We start from the raw sequence: 18275 nt of genomic DNA on the forward strand, positions 1-18275 counted from the left end.
AAACACTTGTTTTCAACTCCGACCAATCGGGGTTTGAAGAGAAAACACATATGAAAGGAACCCTGGAAATTACAGGTAACAAGAGATTCGTGTCATTATCAACTAACATCAATGTCTTAACGCATTCGTATAAAATTATGGCGAGTGTTAATCTAGATGGTAAATTGGCTGGAAAGTTATTTATTGAGCCGCTGCGGAAAGTTGGAGGTGCTCTATCCCCTACGACGTTTTCTCGTGTGTCTGGTGGCACAATGGCAGTAGAGAATATTTACGTAACAACAACCAAGAATGGGAAATGGACGCAAGAGAACAACAAAAGCAAACTATCCCTCCTGAAAAGTGTGTGACATTGCAGTTTGTATCACTTGGAACCGCTATACACTTTCAGCCTTCGGATATTTGTTTTGTTCCATGTCTATAAAACATGTGACCGCACTATCTGTAGCTACGCCTTAGCCAGCTTCACGGTAAGCTCCGGCCGGTCGATGTGGCCGTGCGGTTCTAGGCGCTTCAGTCGGGAACCGCACTGCTGCTACAGTCGCAGGCTCTTTTCCTGCCTCGGGCATGGATGTGTGTGATGTCCTTAGGTTAGTTAGGTTTAACTAGTTCTAAGTTCTAGGGGACTGATGATCTCAGATGTTAAGTCTCATAGTGCTTAGAGCCACTCGAACCATTTGATAAGCTCCACGTTGACCGTTTCACATTCGGTTGCATGCCAATTACATTCCGTCAGTTCTCATCACTCCATTACACCATCATGATTCTATACGCATTCTTCAAAAGTGGGTACCTAGCTGAACGTCCTGCACGGTTTGCGACTCCCAGGGAGTTCGCCTACGATCTTGATGGAGCTAACCTTTGTGGTCACTGTGGCGCGCTATTTTTCATTCGGTGTTCATATGGGTGTGATTTAATGGTTTGATCCTAACATTTCTGGAATGTCGACGATGTTCATTTTCTGAAGTGTAATACATAAATTTAAAAAAAGAGTGATTTGAACGAACGCAAAATCTGCAAGATTGGCGATCTTTTACAGAAGCTCGAAATTTAGTGCGGACTTCAATCCGAGATGCTTATAATAATTTCCACAATGAAACCTTGTCTCGAATATATATATTACGTTCGAATATTGTGAATTACTTCGAAGAAAACGATCTTTTGTCACACTGTCAACACAGATATAGAAAACATCGTTCTTGTCAGACATAACTAGCTCTTTACACACACGAAGTGTTGAGTGCTATCGACAAGGGATTTCAAATTGATTCCCTATTTCTAGATTTTCAGAATGTTTTTGGCACTGCACCGCACAAGTGGCTTGTAGTGAAATTGGGTGCTTATAGTGTATCGTCTCAGTTATGTGACTGGGTTCGTGTTTTTCTGTCAGGCAGGTCATAGTTCGCAGTTATTACGAAAAAAAAAATGGTTCAAATGGCTCTGAGCACTATCGGACTTACCAGCTGAGGTCATCAGTCCCTTAGAACTTAGAACTACTTAAACCTAACTAGCCTAAGGACATCGCACACATCCATGCCCGAGGCAGGATTCGAACCTGCGACCGTAGCGGTCACTTGGTTCCAGACTGTAGTGCCTAGAACCGCTCGGCCACCCTGGCCAGCAATGGGCTTTATTACAAAAAAGTAAACGGCAATACGTAACTTTGAGAATTACATAGACGTGTCGCAAGCAAAGGGCGACATCCGAAATAAATAATGTTCTTCAGTGTAACAATTCCAGGATTGAGCTGCGTGGAATGTACAAGCAATTAACGAGTTGTGATGCTTCTATCCAGGTCGCTAGTCTTGTAGCGTCACTAGAACTGGCCGCTAAACAGTCGGGCGCGGCGCTCATGTCCTCCTCGCGTAGAGGTCGCTGCTGTGCAATTGTCTGACGACTTCTTCACAGCCCTCTCTGCTCTATCGTTCCCGACTGGCTTGCCGGCGCTTGACTCATGCCGTAACATAAACGATTTTTGAAACAATCTGAGCATCCGTCTTAAGTTGTTTGCAGTTTATGCCGTCGTTTATCGTCTAGTAAAGACATCAAAAGATCAAAACAAATTGTAAAACGATTTAGAGAAGATATCTGTATGGTGGGAAAATTGGAAATCGAACTTAAATAATGAAAAGTGTGAGGTCATCCACATGAGTGCTGAAAGGACTCCGTTAAACTTTGGTTACACGATAAAACAGTCAAATCTAAAGGACGTAAATTCAACTAAACACCTAGGAATTGCAATTACGGGCAAATTAAATTGGATAGAACAAATAGAAAATGTTGTGGGAAAGGCAGACCAAAGACTTTTTTTTTTTTTTTTTTTTTTTTTGCGGAACACTTAGAAAATGTAACAGATCTGCTAAAGAGATGGTCTCCACTACGTTTGTCCATCGTTTATTAAAGTACTGCTGCTCGGTCTGGGATCCTTACCAGACAGGATTAACGGAATACATCAACAAAGTTCAAAGAAGAGCAGTACATTTTGTATTATCGCGAAATAGATGATAGAGAGAGAGAGAGAGAGAGAGAGAGAGAGAGAGAGGGAGAGGGAGAGAGACTGACTGACATAATACAGGTTTTGGAGTGGACATCGTCAAAACAAAGGCGTTTTTCCTTGCGGCGAAAACTGCTCACGAAATTTCAGTCACCGGGTGAGGGAAGGATGGGGAAGGAAATCGGCCGTGCCCTTTCAAAGGAACCATTCCAGCATTTGCCTGAAGCGATTTAGGGAAATCACGGAAAACCTAAATCAGGATGGCCGGAGACGGGGTTGAACCGTCGTCCTCCCGAATGCGAGTCCAGTATGCTAACCACTGCGCCATCTCGCTCGGAGCGCTGTTCGAGATTGGAATAATATAGAATTATTGAGTACTAGGCACTTAAGTGTGATTTGTAGAGTATCCATGTAGATGTAGATGTAGATCTCCGCACTTCCCCCTCCTAATGCACATGGTGATTTATCAGGACCTAATATTTCTTCTGTCGCAGTTGTTAACAAAAAACTTTCAAATGAGCCGTACTAACGATTGAACTTGCTACCTCGTACTCACGGGGTTCCTTGTCAGAAGTAAGACGGCCTCATCGAGAACAACACAATCGTGCCAGCTGATCGATAGCAAATAGAAAATCCGGACCGGATCAAAAATAACGTAGGGCGTTAATAACATAACACCATGCGGATTGTGTTACGTCGTTTGGGAGAAACGAGGTGCTGCACGTAATAACCCAGTAAGGGTTTTTAACCTACGAAAAATGTTATCACTTCTTTCTGTTAAAGGTTCTGCATTTGGATGAATTCCGTATGAAATTTGTGCACCTAAATGACCTCCGTACGCTAGTTCCCCTCTTGAAAATACATGATGTTGGGTAAACATAACTGATACAAGATTGCTGAAATCCCGAGGCATCCAAAAAAAAAAAAAAAAATTGTTTACGTGGTTGCGTGACTTAAGGAACCAGTCCGCTATCCTCTCGAGGAATTATCCGCTCACGAATGTCCGGCTGACTGAAAGATTAATAGATTTGTTGATTGAGGGGGCTTATGGGGCTAAATGGCGAGGTCATCAGTCCCTGGCTGAAAGAAGTTGCCGGGTCTTTTTGCTTCTGCTTGTATGGTTCAGTTTGGGAGGAGCCTGTGAAACGTTGGTTGGTTAACAGTTTTTGATATTTCTGAGCCACAGTCATACAATAATTTTTAAATGAACACACCGGCATTTGACTATATTGTTGTTTATTATATTACAACCTTGTTTTCGGCCTTTTATACCATTTTCAAGTGATTGAGCTTCTGTCATTAACATACGTTGCAGAACATCAAGCTCAAAACTGGCCATAAATGAATAAAACATTGTCTCCTCACGAAACCCCATATGTAAAATCATCATCTTGCAAAAAGATCAGTAAATGTTAGTGGGAGTACATCGTATTTGGTTCGCTGGTTTGGGGGAGGTGACGAAACAGCGAGGTCATCGGTCCCATCGGATTAGGGATGGATTAGGAAGCAAACCGGCCGTGCCCGTTCAGAGGAACCATCCCGGTCCTGTGAAGCGTGTTGTACGTGCGCTTTCGTGTTGCAGACTGGACAATGGGCTGCGCGTGGAGAAGTCCGCGTCGCTGGTGGTGGGCGCAGACGGCGCCTTCTCCGCGGTGCGCCGCCAGATGATGAAGGCGCCGCTGTTCCAGTACAGCCAGCGCTACATAGAGCACGGCTACCTCGAGCTCTGCATACCGCCCACCGCCGACGGAAAGGTGAGAGCGCGCACGGCTTACTGAAGCATGCACGAGCTGACCAAGCAGTATGAAGGATACTGTCGTGTTGTTCGTGAAGTGAATTAAACTTCAACACATTATACATAAACCATCTTCGTATTCTTCTTGGACGATAAGTGTAGGAAAAGAACTGTTTTCAATTGTTTATTAAAGATAAACTATAAATGATAGAAACGCATACAACATTAGATTGGAAGAGGTCGATACCAAGTTTCATTGCACTTGGCCTCACAGATCACCAGACCACATATTTTGTGATTTTTTTCTGTGGGGATACATAAGAGATAGTCTTTGTCCTACATACGGCAACTACTCTTGAAGAGCTGAGAAATCTAATTGTTGAAGCTGTCATTTGATAGACAGAGACCTGTCGATACGCGTGTGGGATGAATTGGACTACCGTTTCAATGTTTACCGAGCAACGCCTGGTGCTCATGTTGACTGTTATGGTGTAATGCCTGCGCTAACATGTAACTTTGAAACTTCCTCTATTCAATGACATGTGCAATGTGTTTCTATCCTTCATAGCTCGTCTGTAATAAACAACTGAAATCTGTTTTTCTTTATGAATCGCTCTGTACTTTTAATATTTCAATAATGGTTCTAGGATCAAATCTAAAGCAAAACTGTCACTATTTAATCACTTTTAACGAGAGTACCACAGATCAGTCCCTTTCATGCGCCATATTTCTTCCCTTTAGTAGTCGCTATTAAATTCTGTTTTAGACAAAGTATCATACACGAAGAAGAATTAATCAGTTTGGTGCCAAATTAGTGAGGCAATATCATAACAGGGGGGTATTCATCCATGCGAAACTGCAACATTCGGCCTCCAGAAACTATAAATGTACCAACACATTTCACAAATAAGAATGTTTTCCGAACAACAAAAATCGGCAAATACACGCCAAAACATCGTAATTGGCTGAATAAAAGAATATAGTAACAGGTAATCACTAAAGAGGTGGTGCCAAAATGTAGCCGTGAGATCCCAACATTCCCCGATGCAAGACAATCACCATGCGGTTATTGATGCAAAAAGCAATATATAGCTAACTAATAATATTTTTTTTATTCCTGTGGCTGTGAAGCGAGGGAGGATAATTAACATTAATCTAGCGCTAGAGAGTACTCTAAGCAATCAAGGTTTTCTCCGATTGCCATTTGCTTAGGTGATTGTTTACTAGAGTTCTTTATGTCAGTAGGCTGCTCATTCTACTATACGAGGTGGCCGACTGTGTGTATCAGATGTCGGTCGCGCGTGTATGCCTCAACCAAGGCCATCGCGACCGCGGTGCGGGATACCTATCGCTGGTGCCGATATTTCAGTTACAAAAAAATTGCTCGGCACATCTTTTGTTATTTTTTTTATAATGACATGATTATTATCAATATTCATAATAATCTGCTCGACATATTCCATCATCCAGACCTGTTCCTAGGAATCTCTAATTAGCGAGATGCAAGTCGGATAGACTAGGAATGACGCCTGACACTTTGTTCATGGAAGATTCAACATACCACCGGTCTGCTTAAGCTTCATGTACCACACTACAATACTCCTTCTATATCGTATCGTGATAGCACAGAACATCCTGCGTCCTTTTTTTACAATGACTATTGTAATGCACTCTACCTGCAAATGAATTTGGTGGTTGATCCCTCCATTTATTACAAATTTGTAAAATAAATATTGCTTCATGATTGTTATGGCTTCTTGTGGCTTGACAACTTCTTTGTTATGGAAATATAATTAACTTATTTCAACATTGTTCTATCTTACGCAGTGATGATGTACCATGCATACACTCAGAGCGCACACTAGGTTCGTTTGATGAATGTGAGAGAGCTCCTCGGTATTCCAGTAACTATATACCTTTACTGTTTCTAGGCAGTGAACCCTCGATCTGAGGAACACGCAGAGTTGTCCTATAAAATAAATCCTTAATTTTAGTGTTCTTCTGCTGACAGTGTGTCATAATGGTCCTACAGGATAGTTACAATTATACTTTCCAGCCTTGAGCTGGCGTACACAGAAACCAATTTCACCTTATGAACACCAAACCTCATAGGAATGACGTTGACACTGTTTACACATCCACACAGTTAACACGAGTGTTTAAAAGATGAGCAAGGCATTCTGTCACTGAGTGCGAGATTGGAATAAAGCAGCAGTCTCCATTGAGGCAGCACATAGACGATACCACTCATTTAGGGACAGTACTACTTCACCGTCACTAGAACGTGGATTTTCGAATACAACCACTGGATGAAATTCATAGCATGTTTTCTGCTCACAGCATGTGACGATATGGAATTTCTCAAGCTACTGGGTAGGTGATTTATTGATATCCGTTAGTAATATGTATTTTAGTAGGAAATTAATGTTTTATCACAGAAATAATTTCATTCCTCCTCACATAGGCGCAGTGATCGTATCTCTGCCCCATGTCAGAGCTGTCTTTCACAACATGTCTCGGCTATGTGGACATCAGGAAACAGGGATAGGATCTACCATATATATTTATGTGAGCGTAGGAATAATGATTCGTGTGCTCAAGGCAACGTAATTAAAAATGTCTACAAGTTTAATTTGTGTGCAAGGCCATAGATGTCGTCACAAACTCGAGCGCCAGCAGCGCATAAGCTAAGCGCGGTGCCGATGTCTGCTCCGTCGCTCCCTCCAATCGACCAGATAGTTTATGAATAGTAATTTCTTACATACATTGATCGGTGAGTCCTCTCTCTACAGATCATTGACCTCGAATAACACCTATTCAGTGAAAGCAAAATGGAGTGTGGTAAGTTGTTAGATTCACATTGGATGACTTCCTCCTCTCTTCTCTTCTACCTCTCCCCTCCCCTCCCTTGGGTGATATGCCATGTGCCCAGAATGGCCTCCAGTAGGACAGGTGAGACTGTAATATGATATTGCTCAAAGCTGCTGACATACGCTGAGTCAGAGATTTTGGCCATCTCACCCTCTGTCCGTTTACTGGGAGGGGGAGGGGGGCTAAGAAGAGATGGCCGGAGAGAGGGAGAATGGACACAGATAAGGGGAAGGAGGAGACTGGGAGAGAGGGAAGGAGGAGGAGATGGTTGGAGAAAGTGCAGACGAAGTGATGAACGATGAGGAAGGAGAGGAGGTGATGAGCAGAGAGAGGGGGAGGAAGGATATATACATCCAAATCGCATAAATCTTTAGCAGTTTCAAAGCATTGCCAGATTCGGTGGTATGATGTAAAAGCAACTAAACTGTGTTAGTTTCGCCCAGAGTGATTCTGCGTCGATACATAGAATAGAGTATCAGAGTTCCTTCATTTATTTTTGTATAAATCGATGAACTATGTGGAAAAGAGACAGATGAATAGAGTGGAGGGATGCAGAATCCTCCGACGACAATTCTCGAAATTTTTAAAGAAGCTTTTAAGGTATTCGATAACGTGTTGTTAGAAACGTCGCATGTACGAACGAATAGAAGCCAAATGATACATGTGAAACGAATGAAAGTCTTAAACAATGTGGAAACAGCCTCCCTGTGATACATGTGGAACGACGAGGGTCTTAAACAATGTGGCAACAGCCTACCTGGTGAGGCGATATATGTGACAATGGCTGCTGTGTCTGCAGTTCGCGATGGCGGAGCAGTACCTGCACATCTGGCCTCGCGGCTCCTTCATGATGATCGCGCTGCCCAACCAGGACCGTTCGTGGACCGTCACGCTCTTCATGCCTTTCGAGCAGTTCGAGGCGCTGGACACGCCCCAGAGGCTGCTCGACTTCTTTGGCGAGTACTTCGCCGACTCAATACCGCTCATCGGAAGCAAAAAACTCGTCAAGGACTTTTTCGCAACCAAGCCGTCGCCTCTCGTCTCCATTAAGGTAAGTGGTCGGCCTCTGCTCTAAACTCTAATTTTTCTTTTCTTTTATCTTATGTTTCCATCTGCAGTCATTATGCTGCGTGCTCTCCTTTTGTACCTTTTACTTCTCTTTCCTGATATTCATTCCTTACCCTTTGGTATTCATCTCTTGTCACAGTTGTTGCTGTTGTATAAGTTAAGTTGACAACAACGTGGCCGTTTGGGTTCAATGTGCCAATAAATAACAGCCTATAGAAAGTAAACTGATTCACAGAATTGTTTCAGCAAAAGAAAATATAAGATGAAAAAGCGTTCAATCAGAAAAAAAATGCTAAATAATACAGTGATGGGGATAAAAAATCGCAACACTAAAAAAATAATTAATGTGTAATAATGAAATTTCGGGAATACATTTGTCTAGCTAGCATATTTAAGTGATTAACATTTCAAGATCACAGGTAGTTGTAAGCGCCAGATAAGCCACTGCTGCTGTTAAAAGCTGGTAAATTACTAACCGGAGTAAACTCCAGGATGTTGAAAGAAAGCTTGCAAACATGCATGCATTGTGCTGTGTAGGAGCTGGGTGTCAGTTTGTGTGATGAAGTTCCGTGCCTGTTGTACTTGGTCGTTCAATAGAGAGACGGTTAATGCTGGTTGTGAATGACACCACAGCTGTCGCCTCATGACGTCCAACATGTGCTCGATTGGACACAGATATAGTGATCGAGTAGGTCAAAGCAATATGCCGACACTCTATAGAGCATGTTGGCTTACAGTAGCGGTAAGTGGGCGAGCGTTATTCTGTTAGAAAACACCCTCTGAAATGCTTTTCGTGAATGGCAGCACGAAAGGTCAAATCACCAGAGCTACGTACAAATTTGTAGTCAGGATGCGTGAGATAACTATGAAAGTGCTCCTGTAGTTGTACGAAATCGCACCGCACATCATAACTTTCAATGTAGGCCATATATGTCAAGTACGCACACAGGTTGGTTGCAGATCCTCAACTGACCTTTTCTTAACCAACTCACGGCTACCACTGGCACCGAGGCAGAACTACCTTACATCACGAAGCACAACATACGTCCACCCTACCCTCCAATGAGCCCTCGACTGACACCACTGAAGTCGCAAATGACGGTGGTTTGTGGCCAGTGGAATTCACGCTGTAGAACGTCTGGCTCGGAGCTGTCCTTGAAGTAATCCATTTATAACAGTACGTTGAGCCACTGTGGTGCCAACTGCGCCTCAAAATGCCGCTGCAGATGCAGTATGATGCGCCAGAGCCATGTGCCGAATACCATGGGCTTGCCTCTCAATGGTGCCACGTCACCGTCCGGAGCCCGATCTTCTCGCGTCCTTATATTCCCGTGACCAGGGCAGCTAGCAATAACGTAAATCGACTGCATTCCTACCATATCTTTCTGCAGTATCGCAGAAGTAACATCCAGCTTCTCGTAACCCTATTACACGACCTCGTTCACACTCAGTGAGGTATTGATAACGGCGTCTTTGTAGCCTTAAAGGCATTCTTGACGGGCATCAACCCACCACGTCCAGTCTCAAAGATAACTATCGCTCACGATCGTTACAACGTGTATTTAAAGCAAACCTGATTTGTATCCTCGTAGTAGCGCTACCAACGCCACTCTTATGTGGCTGGCACGAAATTTGCATAGACATCATCTGTGAGATGTAAAAACTCGCCCTCCAACTTTCGTTTAGGTCGCACAACTTCTTGGTGTTGCGATTTTTTATTCGTCAGTGTATTTCCATATGCAATCACTGTGCTGCGTGCTCTCCTTCTGTAACATTTACTTCTCTTTCGTAATATTCATTCTTCCCCTTTTGTACTTCATCTCCAGTCACAGTTGTTGCTGTTGTTGTATGGGTTAAGTTGACGACAGGGTGGCCTTTAGCTCGTATGTACCAACAAATAACAAACTGTAGTAACTGAGTCACCGAATTGCTTCAGCAAACCAAAATATGAAAGACAAAGCGTGTTAACACAAAAAGTGCTAAGTGATAATATAAGAATCTCCGCAGACGAGTTTAACAAATCTGGCATTTATCAGTTAAATTGTAGTTTATGTCAATCTATTAGCACTATGCATAGGTTCTTATCGTTTTTGTTTTGCAAGTTGGTGTTCCGGTTGCTAGAGGTTTATTTATCGAATCTGATTTTTTATTTGTATATCACTACTCGTATTTTACTTTTGCTATTTGAATCTATATGTTGTTATTTTGCCATTTGGAAATAGTGGTTGGAGCCGTGGACGCAAGAAAATGCAGTGCCCAGCGGAGAAACCGGAACATTTGGGAAATATTCTTCTGTGTGAGTTCAATAGGAGGATGACAACAGTGGAGGCAGCCAGAAACATTTGCGCCGTATACGTGGATAATGCCATTGGATAGAGCACGGCAAGAAAATGTTTCTTTGGTTTACCCGTTTTAAGGAGGATCGTCTTGACATTAGTGACTCTTCATGTTCAGGAAGGCCTTCGGGTGTTTGATGACGATCCTTTAAACGCATTAATCAGCATTGATCCACGTCAGTGTGCTTGGGAACTGGAAAAAGTGATGAACTGTGGTCATTCTACTGTCGTGCGACAGTTGCATGAAACGGGGAGGTTCAAAAATCGCGTGTATGGGTACGGCCAGATCTAAGCAAAAATCACAACTAATAGGCCATTGGCCGTTATGTGCGTCTCTCGTCATCAGTTGGCTTGTGAACAGCACCGACCATTCCTATCCTGTATCGTTACTGGTGACAGGAAATGTTAACACAAGTAAAGGAGTAGTTGAGCCCAAACGAAGCAGCAACTCCCAGTACAAAGGTCTGCGCGCATGCACAAAATATAATGTTACGCATCTGGTGGAACAGCGACCGTGTAGTGTACTACGAATTGGTTCCCGGAGGTGAAACCATCACTGCTGACATGTATTGTCAACAACTCAGACGTCTTTCAGATGGATCCCAGAAAAAGCCCAGAAGTTTGCGGCAAGTGATGCTACGGAACGATAACAGCCTCCCGCATTCTGCTAGATAGAAAACACTATACAGAAGTTGGGGCGGGAAATCTTTCCGCGCCACCTTATTCACATAATCTTGCGCCCCCAGATTTTCAGCTTTTCCGCTCTCTATCGAACAGTCTTCAAGGAACTTCCTTTCCGCATGAAAATGCGCTTTGAACATGGCTCGACGAGTTCTTCGCCTCAGAACCACGTGATTACAACAATCGCGGAATCGAAAAGTTCCCCAGCGTTGGCAAACTTGTAAATAGTGAAAAAGAGTATACACTCCTGGAAATTGAAATAAGAACACCGTGAATTCATTGTCCCAGGAAGGGGAAACTTTATTGACACATTCCTGGGGTCAGATACATCACATGCTCACACTGACAGAACCACAGGCACATAGACACAGGCAACAGAGCATGCACAATGTCGGCACTAGTACAGTGTATATCCACCTTTCGCAGCAATGCAGGCTGCTATTCTCCCATGGAGACGATCGTAGAGATGCTGGATGTAGTTCTGTGGAACGGCTTGCCATGCCATTTCCACCTAGCGCCTGAGCTGGACCACCGTTCGTGCTGGACGTGCAGACCGCGTGAGACGACGCTTCATCCAGTCCCAAACAAGCTCAATGGGGGACAGATCTGGAGATCTTGCTGGCCAGGGTAGTTGACTTACACCTTCTAGAGCACGTTGGGTGGCACGGGATACATGCGGACGTGCATTGTCCTGTTGGAACAGCAAGTTCCCTTGCCGGTCTAGGAATGATAGAACGATGGGTTCGATGACGGTTTGGATGTACCGTGCACTATTCAGTGTCCCCTCGACGATCACCAGAGGTGTACGGCCAGTGTAGGAGATCGCTCCCCACACCATGATGCCGGGTGTTGGCCCTGTGTGCCTCGGTCGTATGCAGTCCTGATTGTGGCGCTCACCTGCACGGCGCCAAACACGCATACGACCATCATTGGCACCAAGGCAGAAGCGACTTTCATCGCTAAAGACGACACGTCTCCATTCGTCCCTCCATTCACGCCTGTCGCGACACCACTGGAGGCGGGCTGCAGGATTTTGGGGCGTGAGCGGAAGACGGCCTAACGGTGTGCGGGACCGTAGCCCAGCTTCATGGAGACGGTTGCGAATGGTCCTCGCCGATACCCCAGGAGCAACAGTGTCCCTAATTTGCTGGGAAGTGGCGGTGCGGTCCCCTACGGCACTGCGTAGGAACCTACGGTCTTGGCGTGTATCCGTGCGTCGCTGCGGCCCGGTCCCAGGTCGACGGGCACGTGCACCTTCCGCCGACCACTGGCGACAACATCGATGTACTGTGGAGGCCTCACGCCCCACGTGTTGAGCAATTCGGCGGTACGTCCACCCGGCCTCCCGCATGCCCACTATACGCCCTCGCTCAAAGTCCGTCAACTGCACATACGGTTCACGTCCACGCTGTCGCGGCATGCTATCAGTGTTAAAGACTGCGATGGAGCTCCGTATGCCACGGCAAACTGGCTGACACTGACGGCGGCGGTGCACAAATGCTGCGCAGCTAGCGCCATTCGACGGCCAACACCGCGGTTCCTGGTGTGTCCGCTGTGCCGTGCGTGTGATCATTGCTTGTACAGCCCTCTCGCAGTGTCCGGAGCAAGTATGGTGGGTCTGACACACCGGTGTCAATGTGTTCTTTTTTCCATTTCCAGGAGTGTATTATTGATGACTGAAGTACCCATCTGTAGCGTTTATTAAACTTATGGAAAAACGCAACAACGCAACCCAATATTTACATAGACAAAATAGATAGGAATTTTAAAACTAGTTAGCCTGAGCACCTCAGAGTCTTATAAGGTGACAGTACACTCAATGTTTGCAGATCGTCTGAGACAGGAAAGACACTATCCAAATAATATGGAAACTAATCTGAAGACACTCAGATAAGACGACGAACAAGAGAGTAGCGACAATAACACAGAATCTCTCTACATGCACATACATGCTCCACAAGCTACAGTGTGGTGCGTGGCGGAGAGTACCCTGTACCACAACTATTCGTTTCCTTTCCTGTTCCACTAGCAGACAGAGCGAGTGGAAAACGACTGTTTACGTGCCTCCGTGTGAACACTAATTTCTCCTATATCTTCGTGTCCCTACGCGAAATGTATGTCAGAGGCAGTAGGATCGTTGGGCAGCCAGCTTCAAATGCCGGTTCTCGAAACTTTCTGACAAGGCAATGGTCCAATAAGACTTGTCGAAACCTACCCTGTTATTTTTTTTTTACACAGGAAGAAAACAACGAAAGAAATGCAGTGTCACAATTTTAGGTGCTATGAGACTCTGCAAGTATTTTGTAAAACATGTTAAAATTACACATTTTTGCCGCGCGAAGACCATCTCATGGCAGCTTTTTTACAGCCCTGCCCGGATAACGCGCGACTCGGAGAATCACTCACGCAGTGCCACGTAGCGGAATTATCCGGAGTTCACAGACATCAATTTTAAGCACCTAAAGCCTGGTTTACAATGGAGCGCATGGAAGCGAACACGTGCGAATGAGCATTTGCAGAAAATTCACTACCATTCGTAGTATGGTATATGGGTAGAACGGAAGAGAACACAAGGTAGAGCCGGCCGGAGTGGCCATCGATTCTAGGCGCTACAGTCTCGAACCGAGCGACCGCTACGGTCGCAGGTTCGAATCCTGCCTCGGGCATGGATGTGTGTGATGTCCTTAGGTTAGTTAGGTTTAATTAGTCCTAAAGTTCTAGGCGACTGATGACCTCAGAAGTTAAGTCGCATAGTGGTCAGAGCAATTTGAACCATTTGAACACAAGGTAGCGAACATTGCCTATGAACGCTGCGTTATTAGTTATGAGTGTTTGGAGCTAATATTCGGCATACATGATACAACTCTATTTTGTCAGAGCAACAACGCAAAGTTTGCTATTCAGTGAGGATTACTTTGAATAGCAAGCGCACTGTTCTGGCCGAAGTATGCAAAATGGCGCAGGGAAGGAATAGTTTGTCTCAGTATGGAAGTGTGACATGCGTGGAGATCATGCACTTTACAGGGAATTGCATCTCCATCTCTCCTTAGCACTGGTCCAAAATTTTCCTTGTATGTCGGGTGCCATTTTTCCCTGGCTTCTCGTTACCATTGAGGGGAAATTTATAAACAGAACGCTGATTACCGACATCGAGGTGACACAGCTAGCGTTTCCTCTACGCGTGTAAGGTATATTGGCCATATACGTTTTTGTTCTTTTTTTTTTAATGGTCTAGTGGAGAGTGCGCGCTTCATGATCCAGAGAGCGTGGGATCAAATCCCATTCAGACCACAACTCTTTCACTATGATTTTTAACCGAGCATTCACTTCTCGCAGATGTTGGAGTGGCCACGAAAGACATGAGGTTCGAATTCAACGTTAAACTGCAGGTCTCCAGTTTCCGATTAGGGAACTGGGACAGGTTAGGGATTCGTTAAGTAGCTGCAGTGGGGTCCAGTTGAAATATCTGCCAAGAGGCCTGTGATAAAAGTGGCTTGCAGGAAAAATAAAATCATGGGAGTATTTGCTGTCGCAGAGTTGTAATTTGTTGAAATCAAATGTGTCTTGCAGTACTACATTTTGTAACATTTCCTGTAGGCCATTCCTTATAATAATATTTAGATGTTGTAGATTTGACTATCAGTGCTTTGCTTATTCCCTGTAGTCGTCACAAAAATGCGAAGAGTCAATTAAATGACAAATACAAACATTTTTCTTGTACCAGGCACACCGTACGAAGGAAACATTGATGCAGCCAGGCACCTCCCAGTAACCAGTAGTATTATTTAGCTAGAACTAGGATGGAGTCAGACATCGTCCCGGCCGTTGTTTTGTATACTGCGCTGCGTACCAGGCATACTTGATCAAATTCGTAAAGCGTGGCGAAGAGAACTGCTAATGCAGAAATGACTAGAGCTTAAGAATACTGTTCCTCTGATGAACCTGAAATGAGAGAGAGATATTGGAAATTACGTTGTCTGATAATTTCCTGAAAAATGCTTTGCACAGTCGAAAAAATTCTTTACCGAAGGGTTGAATCGCACTAATAGTTCCAGGCGGAATCCACATTATATCTACAGATTTTTCATCGTCCTCCACATAAGCAGAGGCGTCGTTGTGTCCAAACCATGAATCCAACAAAAGTAGTGAATTAGTTTCTGCAGCTGGAAGGAATATATTTCGAACGTAACGTTGAAAATTATTCTTTCCCTTTTTTGTAGATTTTGATTCGTTGAGTACAAGATTTTTGCAACTGAACAGTCCATTTTTTTTTATTTTTGGTCATAATTTGCCTTGCGTTTCTTGAAGACTGATATACAGCTGCGGAAACAATAAACCACTGGCATCAACGTATATGAACGTGTCATTGCATTCGTTGATTGGGCAACCGACTCCGTCTTTTTTTCACCCCGCAATGATAAAATGCGGTGTGCACGCAGTTCTTTCACGAAACCTGACGGGTTTAACAGCAAGTTTCGTCTTTATGTCAGCTATGAATCCCTCTACAGCATGATCTATCACTCGTAGTTGCTCTGTACCTTTACGCGACGTAAACTTGGTAATTTTGCGACTTCCTATTCGATACGATTTCTTGAACCTGCGTAGCCAGGTCGACGAAGCATGGAAATTGGCAATGTTCATATCAGATGCAATTCGGCGGGTCCAGTCTCGTAGATCTCCATCGGTAACGGTGCATAGCTTCTCACAAGCAATTCTAAATCTTTCTGACAGTTTTTCATTCAGATGATTCCGGGTTTCCATTTGGCGCATATTTCTTACATCATATAATTCATTCTTCCATTTGTACAGTTCACGCTCCGATTTTACGAAACGAAAACGCCTTTGCACACTGCGTAAATTCAAGAGTTTTTCCCTCGTTCGTTTAAGCAATTTTTCAGCGCCTTTTCTTTGTTGCTGAAAGCTATAGCATTACTTGCTCTTTTTTTTCTTTTTTTTTTTTTTTAAAGCTTCGAAAGTATTCTTCAGAACTGTTACTGTCGCAAATGACGTCGTCCGGACTACAATTCATGGAATAGTCACAGTTATTTTCTGTTTTCTTCTAAAGTATACACAATTTCAAACGAAATGTCGATATCATTCGAATGAGTGCCATGAAATCAGCTAACAAATGACACACATGTACGTCCTCAGAAGTAGGTGATTTAGGCTGGAAACCACGTTTTTCATATTTCGTCATTGCTCAACTGAGAACGTTAATTGGATTCCACATTACAGTGAAACTTGAAGAAAAAAAAGGTACTATCAGCAGGCATGCCTTACGAAAGCACAATAATTGTTAATTCAGTTTTATCTGTATTTCAATACTTACCATTACTGCAAAAAGCAACTGATAATTTGTAATAGATGCTACTTGATTGACTAATTCGAGAGAATATTAACTTTGTACTGTAGTGTCAGAGAAACTATCAACAAACAGTAACATGAAACGTCCTTTATAAATTATGATCGGGTTACGTCGTTTTTCCTTTTTACAAGTGCACCACCCACCTCGCCTTTGGCTCTGAGCACTATGGGACTTAACATCTTAGGTCATCAGTCCCCTAGAACTTAGAACTACTTAAACCTAACTAACCTAAGGACATCACACAACACCCAGCCATCACGAGGCAGAGAAAATCCCTGACTCCGCCGGGAATCGAAACCGGGAACCCGGGCGTGGGAAGCGACAAGGCTACAGCACGACCACGAGATGCGGGCTGGACCTCGGCTGTGTGTGTGTGTGTGTGTGTGTGTGTACCGAGTTGTGCATGCGCAGTTGCTACAGCACCCGTGGGTGTGTACATTCCTATCGCCGCCTGGCACGCTACGAATTTGGCAATTTTCAGTTATGTTTTTAAATATTTGCAGTGCCTCTTATCAGCTAAAATTGGGACAGCGCTTCCCTTTCGTTGTGTTCTACCTGTGCAAAAATTTCCAGGGTACGTTCCGACAAGTCTTGGCAGTACTATTGTTCGAAATGAATGTCTTCTTCCCTCCCTTCCCACTTGAGCTCCCGAAGCATATCTGTAACATTTGTATGGTGATGGAACCTACCGGTAACAAATCTAGCAGCTCGCCTCTGAATTGCTTCGATGTCTTCTTTCAACCCGACCTGGTGCAGATCCCAAACACTCGAATAGTACACAAGAATAGGTCACACTAGCGATCTATATGCGGTCTCCTTTATAGCTGAACTACACTTTCCTACAATTCTCCAAATAAACCGACGTCGACCATTCGCCTTCTCTACTACAATCCTCCTCACATGCTCTTTCCATTTCATATCCATTCGCAAAGTTTCACCCAGATATTTAAACGACGTGTGTCAAGCAGGTCAGTAATTTGATATCCGAACATTACGGGTTTGTTTTTCCTACTCATCTGCATTAACTTACGTTTTTCTGCGTTAAGAGCGAGCTGCCATCCATCACACCAACTAAACACTTCGCCAGTGACAGGCTGTTAAACTGTAAAAACGCATAAAAATCAGGCCATTCTGTACAATTCCATCTTTAAAATTAATACAATGAGTATAAGTCATCCTAAATTTCTTTTTCTGTATGAACGCTCACGAAACCATATGACAGCAAAGTGAAATGACGAACAAGTGACTAGCGAGAATAACATAGTATATTAATATGGCGACATAAGATTTTGGATTTGTCTAAAATAAGAAATAAAATTGATTCGAGAAACATTTGACGCACCTCCATTCGCTGTACATTAGATCGAGCGTGAATCAAAGGTACGTCAAACGTTTCTCTGATATATTTTATATCCTACTTTTAGAAAAACAATTTTACAAAGCGTTTGCACCATCTTTTATCAATTTGATTTATTTTCAAGATTTGTTTATAAAGCATCATCTTATTGACATCTCATTTTCTTTCCTAGCTCTTGTGCTCTCGAAATATCCCTAATTTAGCTAGTACTTGTTTAGAAGGAAACCATTTTGACAGTAAAATATCGCATCATTGTAACATTTTATGCGCAAAAAACAAGGCCTTGGAATGATAAAACTTTCGACACCTCGTTTGTCTACTTAGTGCCTGATGGTCTCGAAATGTCTTAAATTTAGTACTTGATTCAAAGG

At 43.6% G+C, this 18275-nt stretch overlaps 1 protein-coding gene across 1 annotated transcript in view; it reads left to right on the forward strand.

The window, feature by feature from the left end:
- Positions 1 to 18275, forward strand: part of LOC126267269 (kynurenine 3-monooxygenase) — a 164403-nt gene that overhangs the window by 107953 nt on the left and 38175 nt on the right. Inside the window, exons 6-7 of the mRNA XM_049972335.1 lie at positions 4074 to 4245; positions 7897 to 8148. Of these exons, the coding sequence (XP_049828292.1) occupies positions 4074 to 4245; positions 7897 to 8148 (424 nt within the window). The remainder of the gene's footprint in view (positions 1 to 4073; positions 4246 to 7896; positions 8149 to 18275) is intronic.

Source organism: Schistocerca gregaria, chromosome 4 (genome assembly GCF_023897955.1).
Source record: "Schistocerca gregaria isolate iqSchGreg1 chromosome 4, iqSchGreg1.2, whole genome shotgun sequence".
NCBI lineage: Eukaryota > Metazoa > Arthropoda > Insecta > Orthoptera > Acrididae > Schistocerca > Schistocerca gregaria.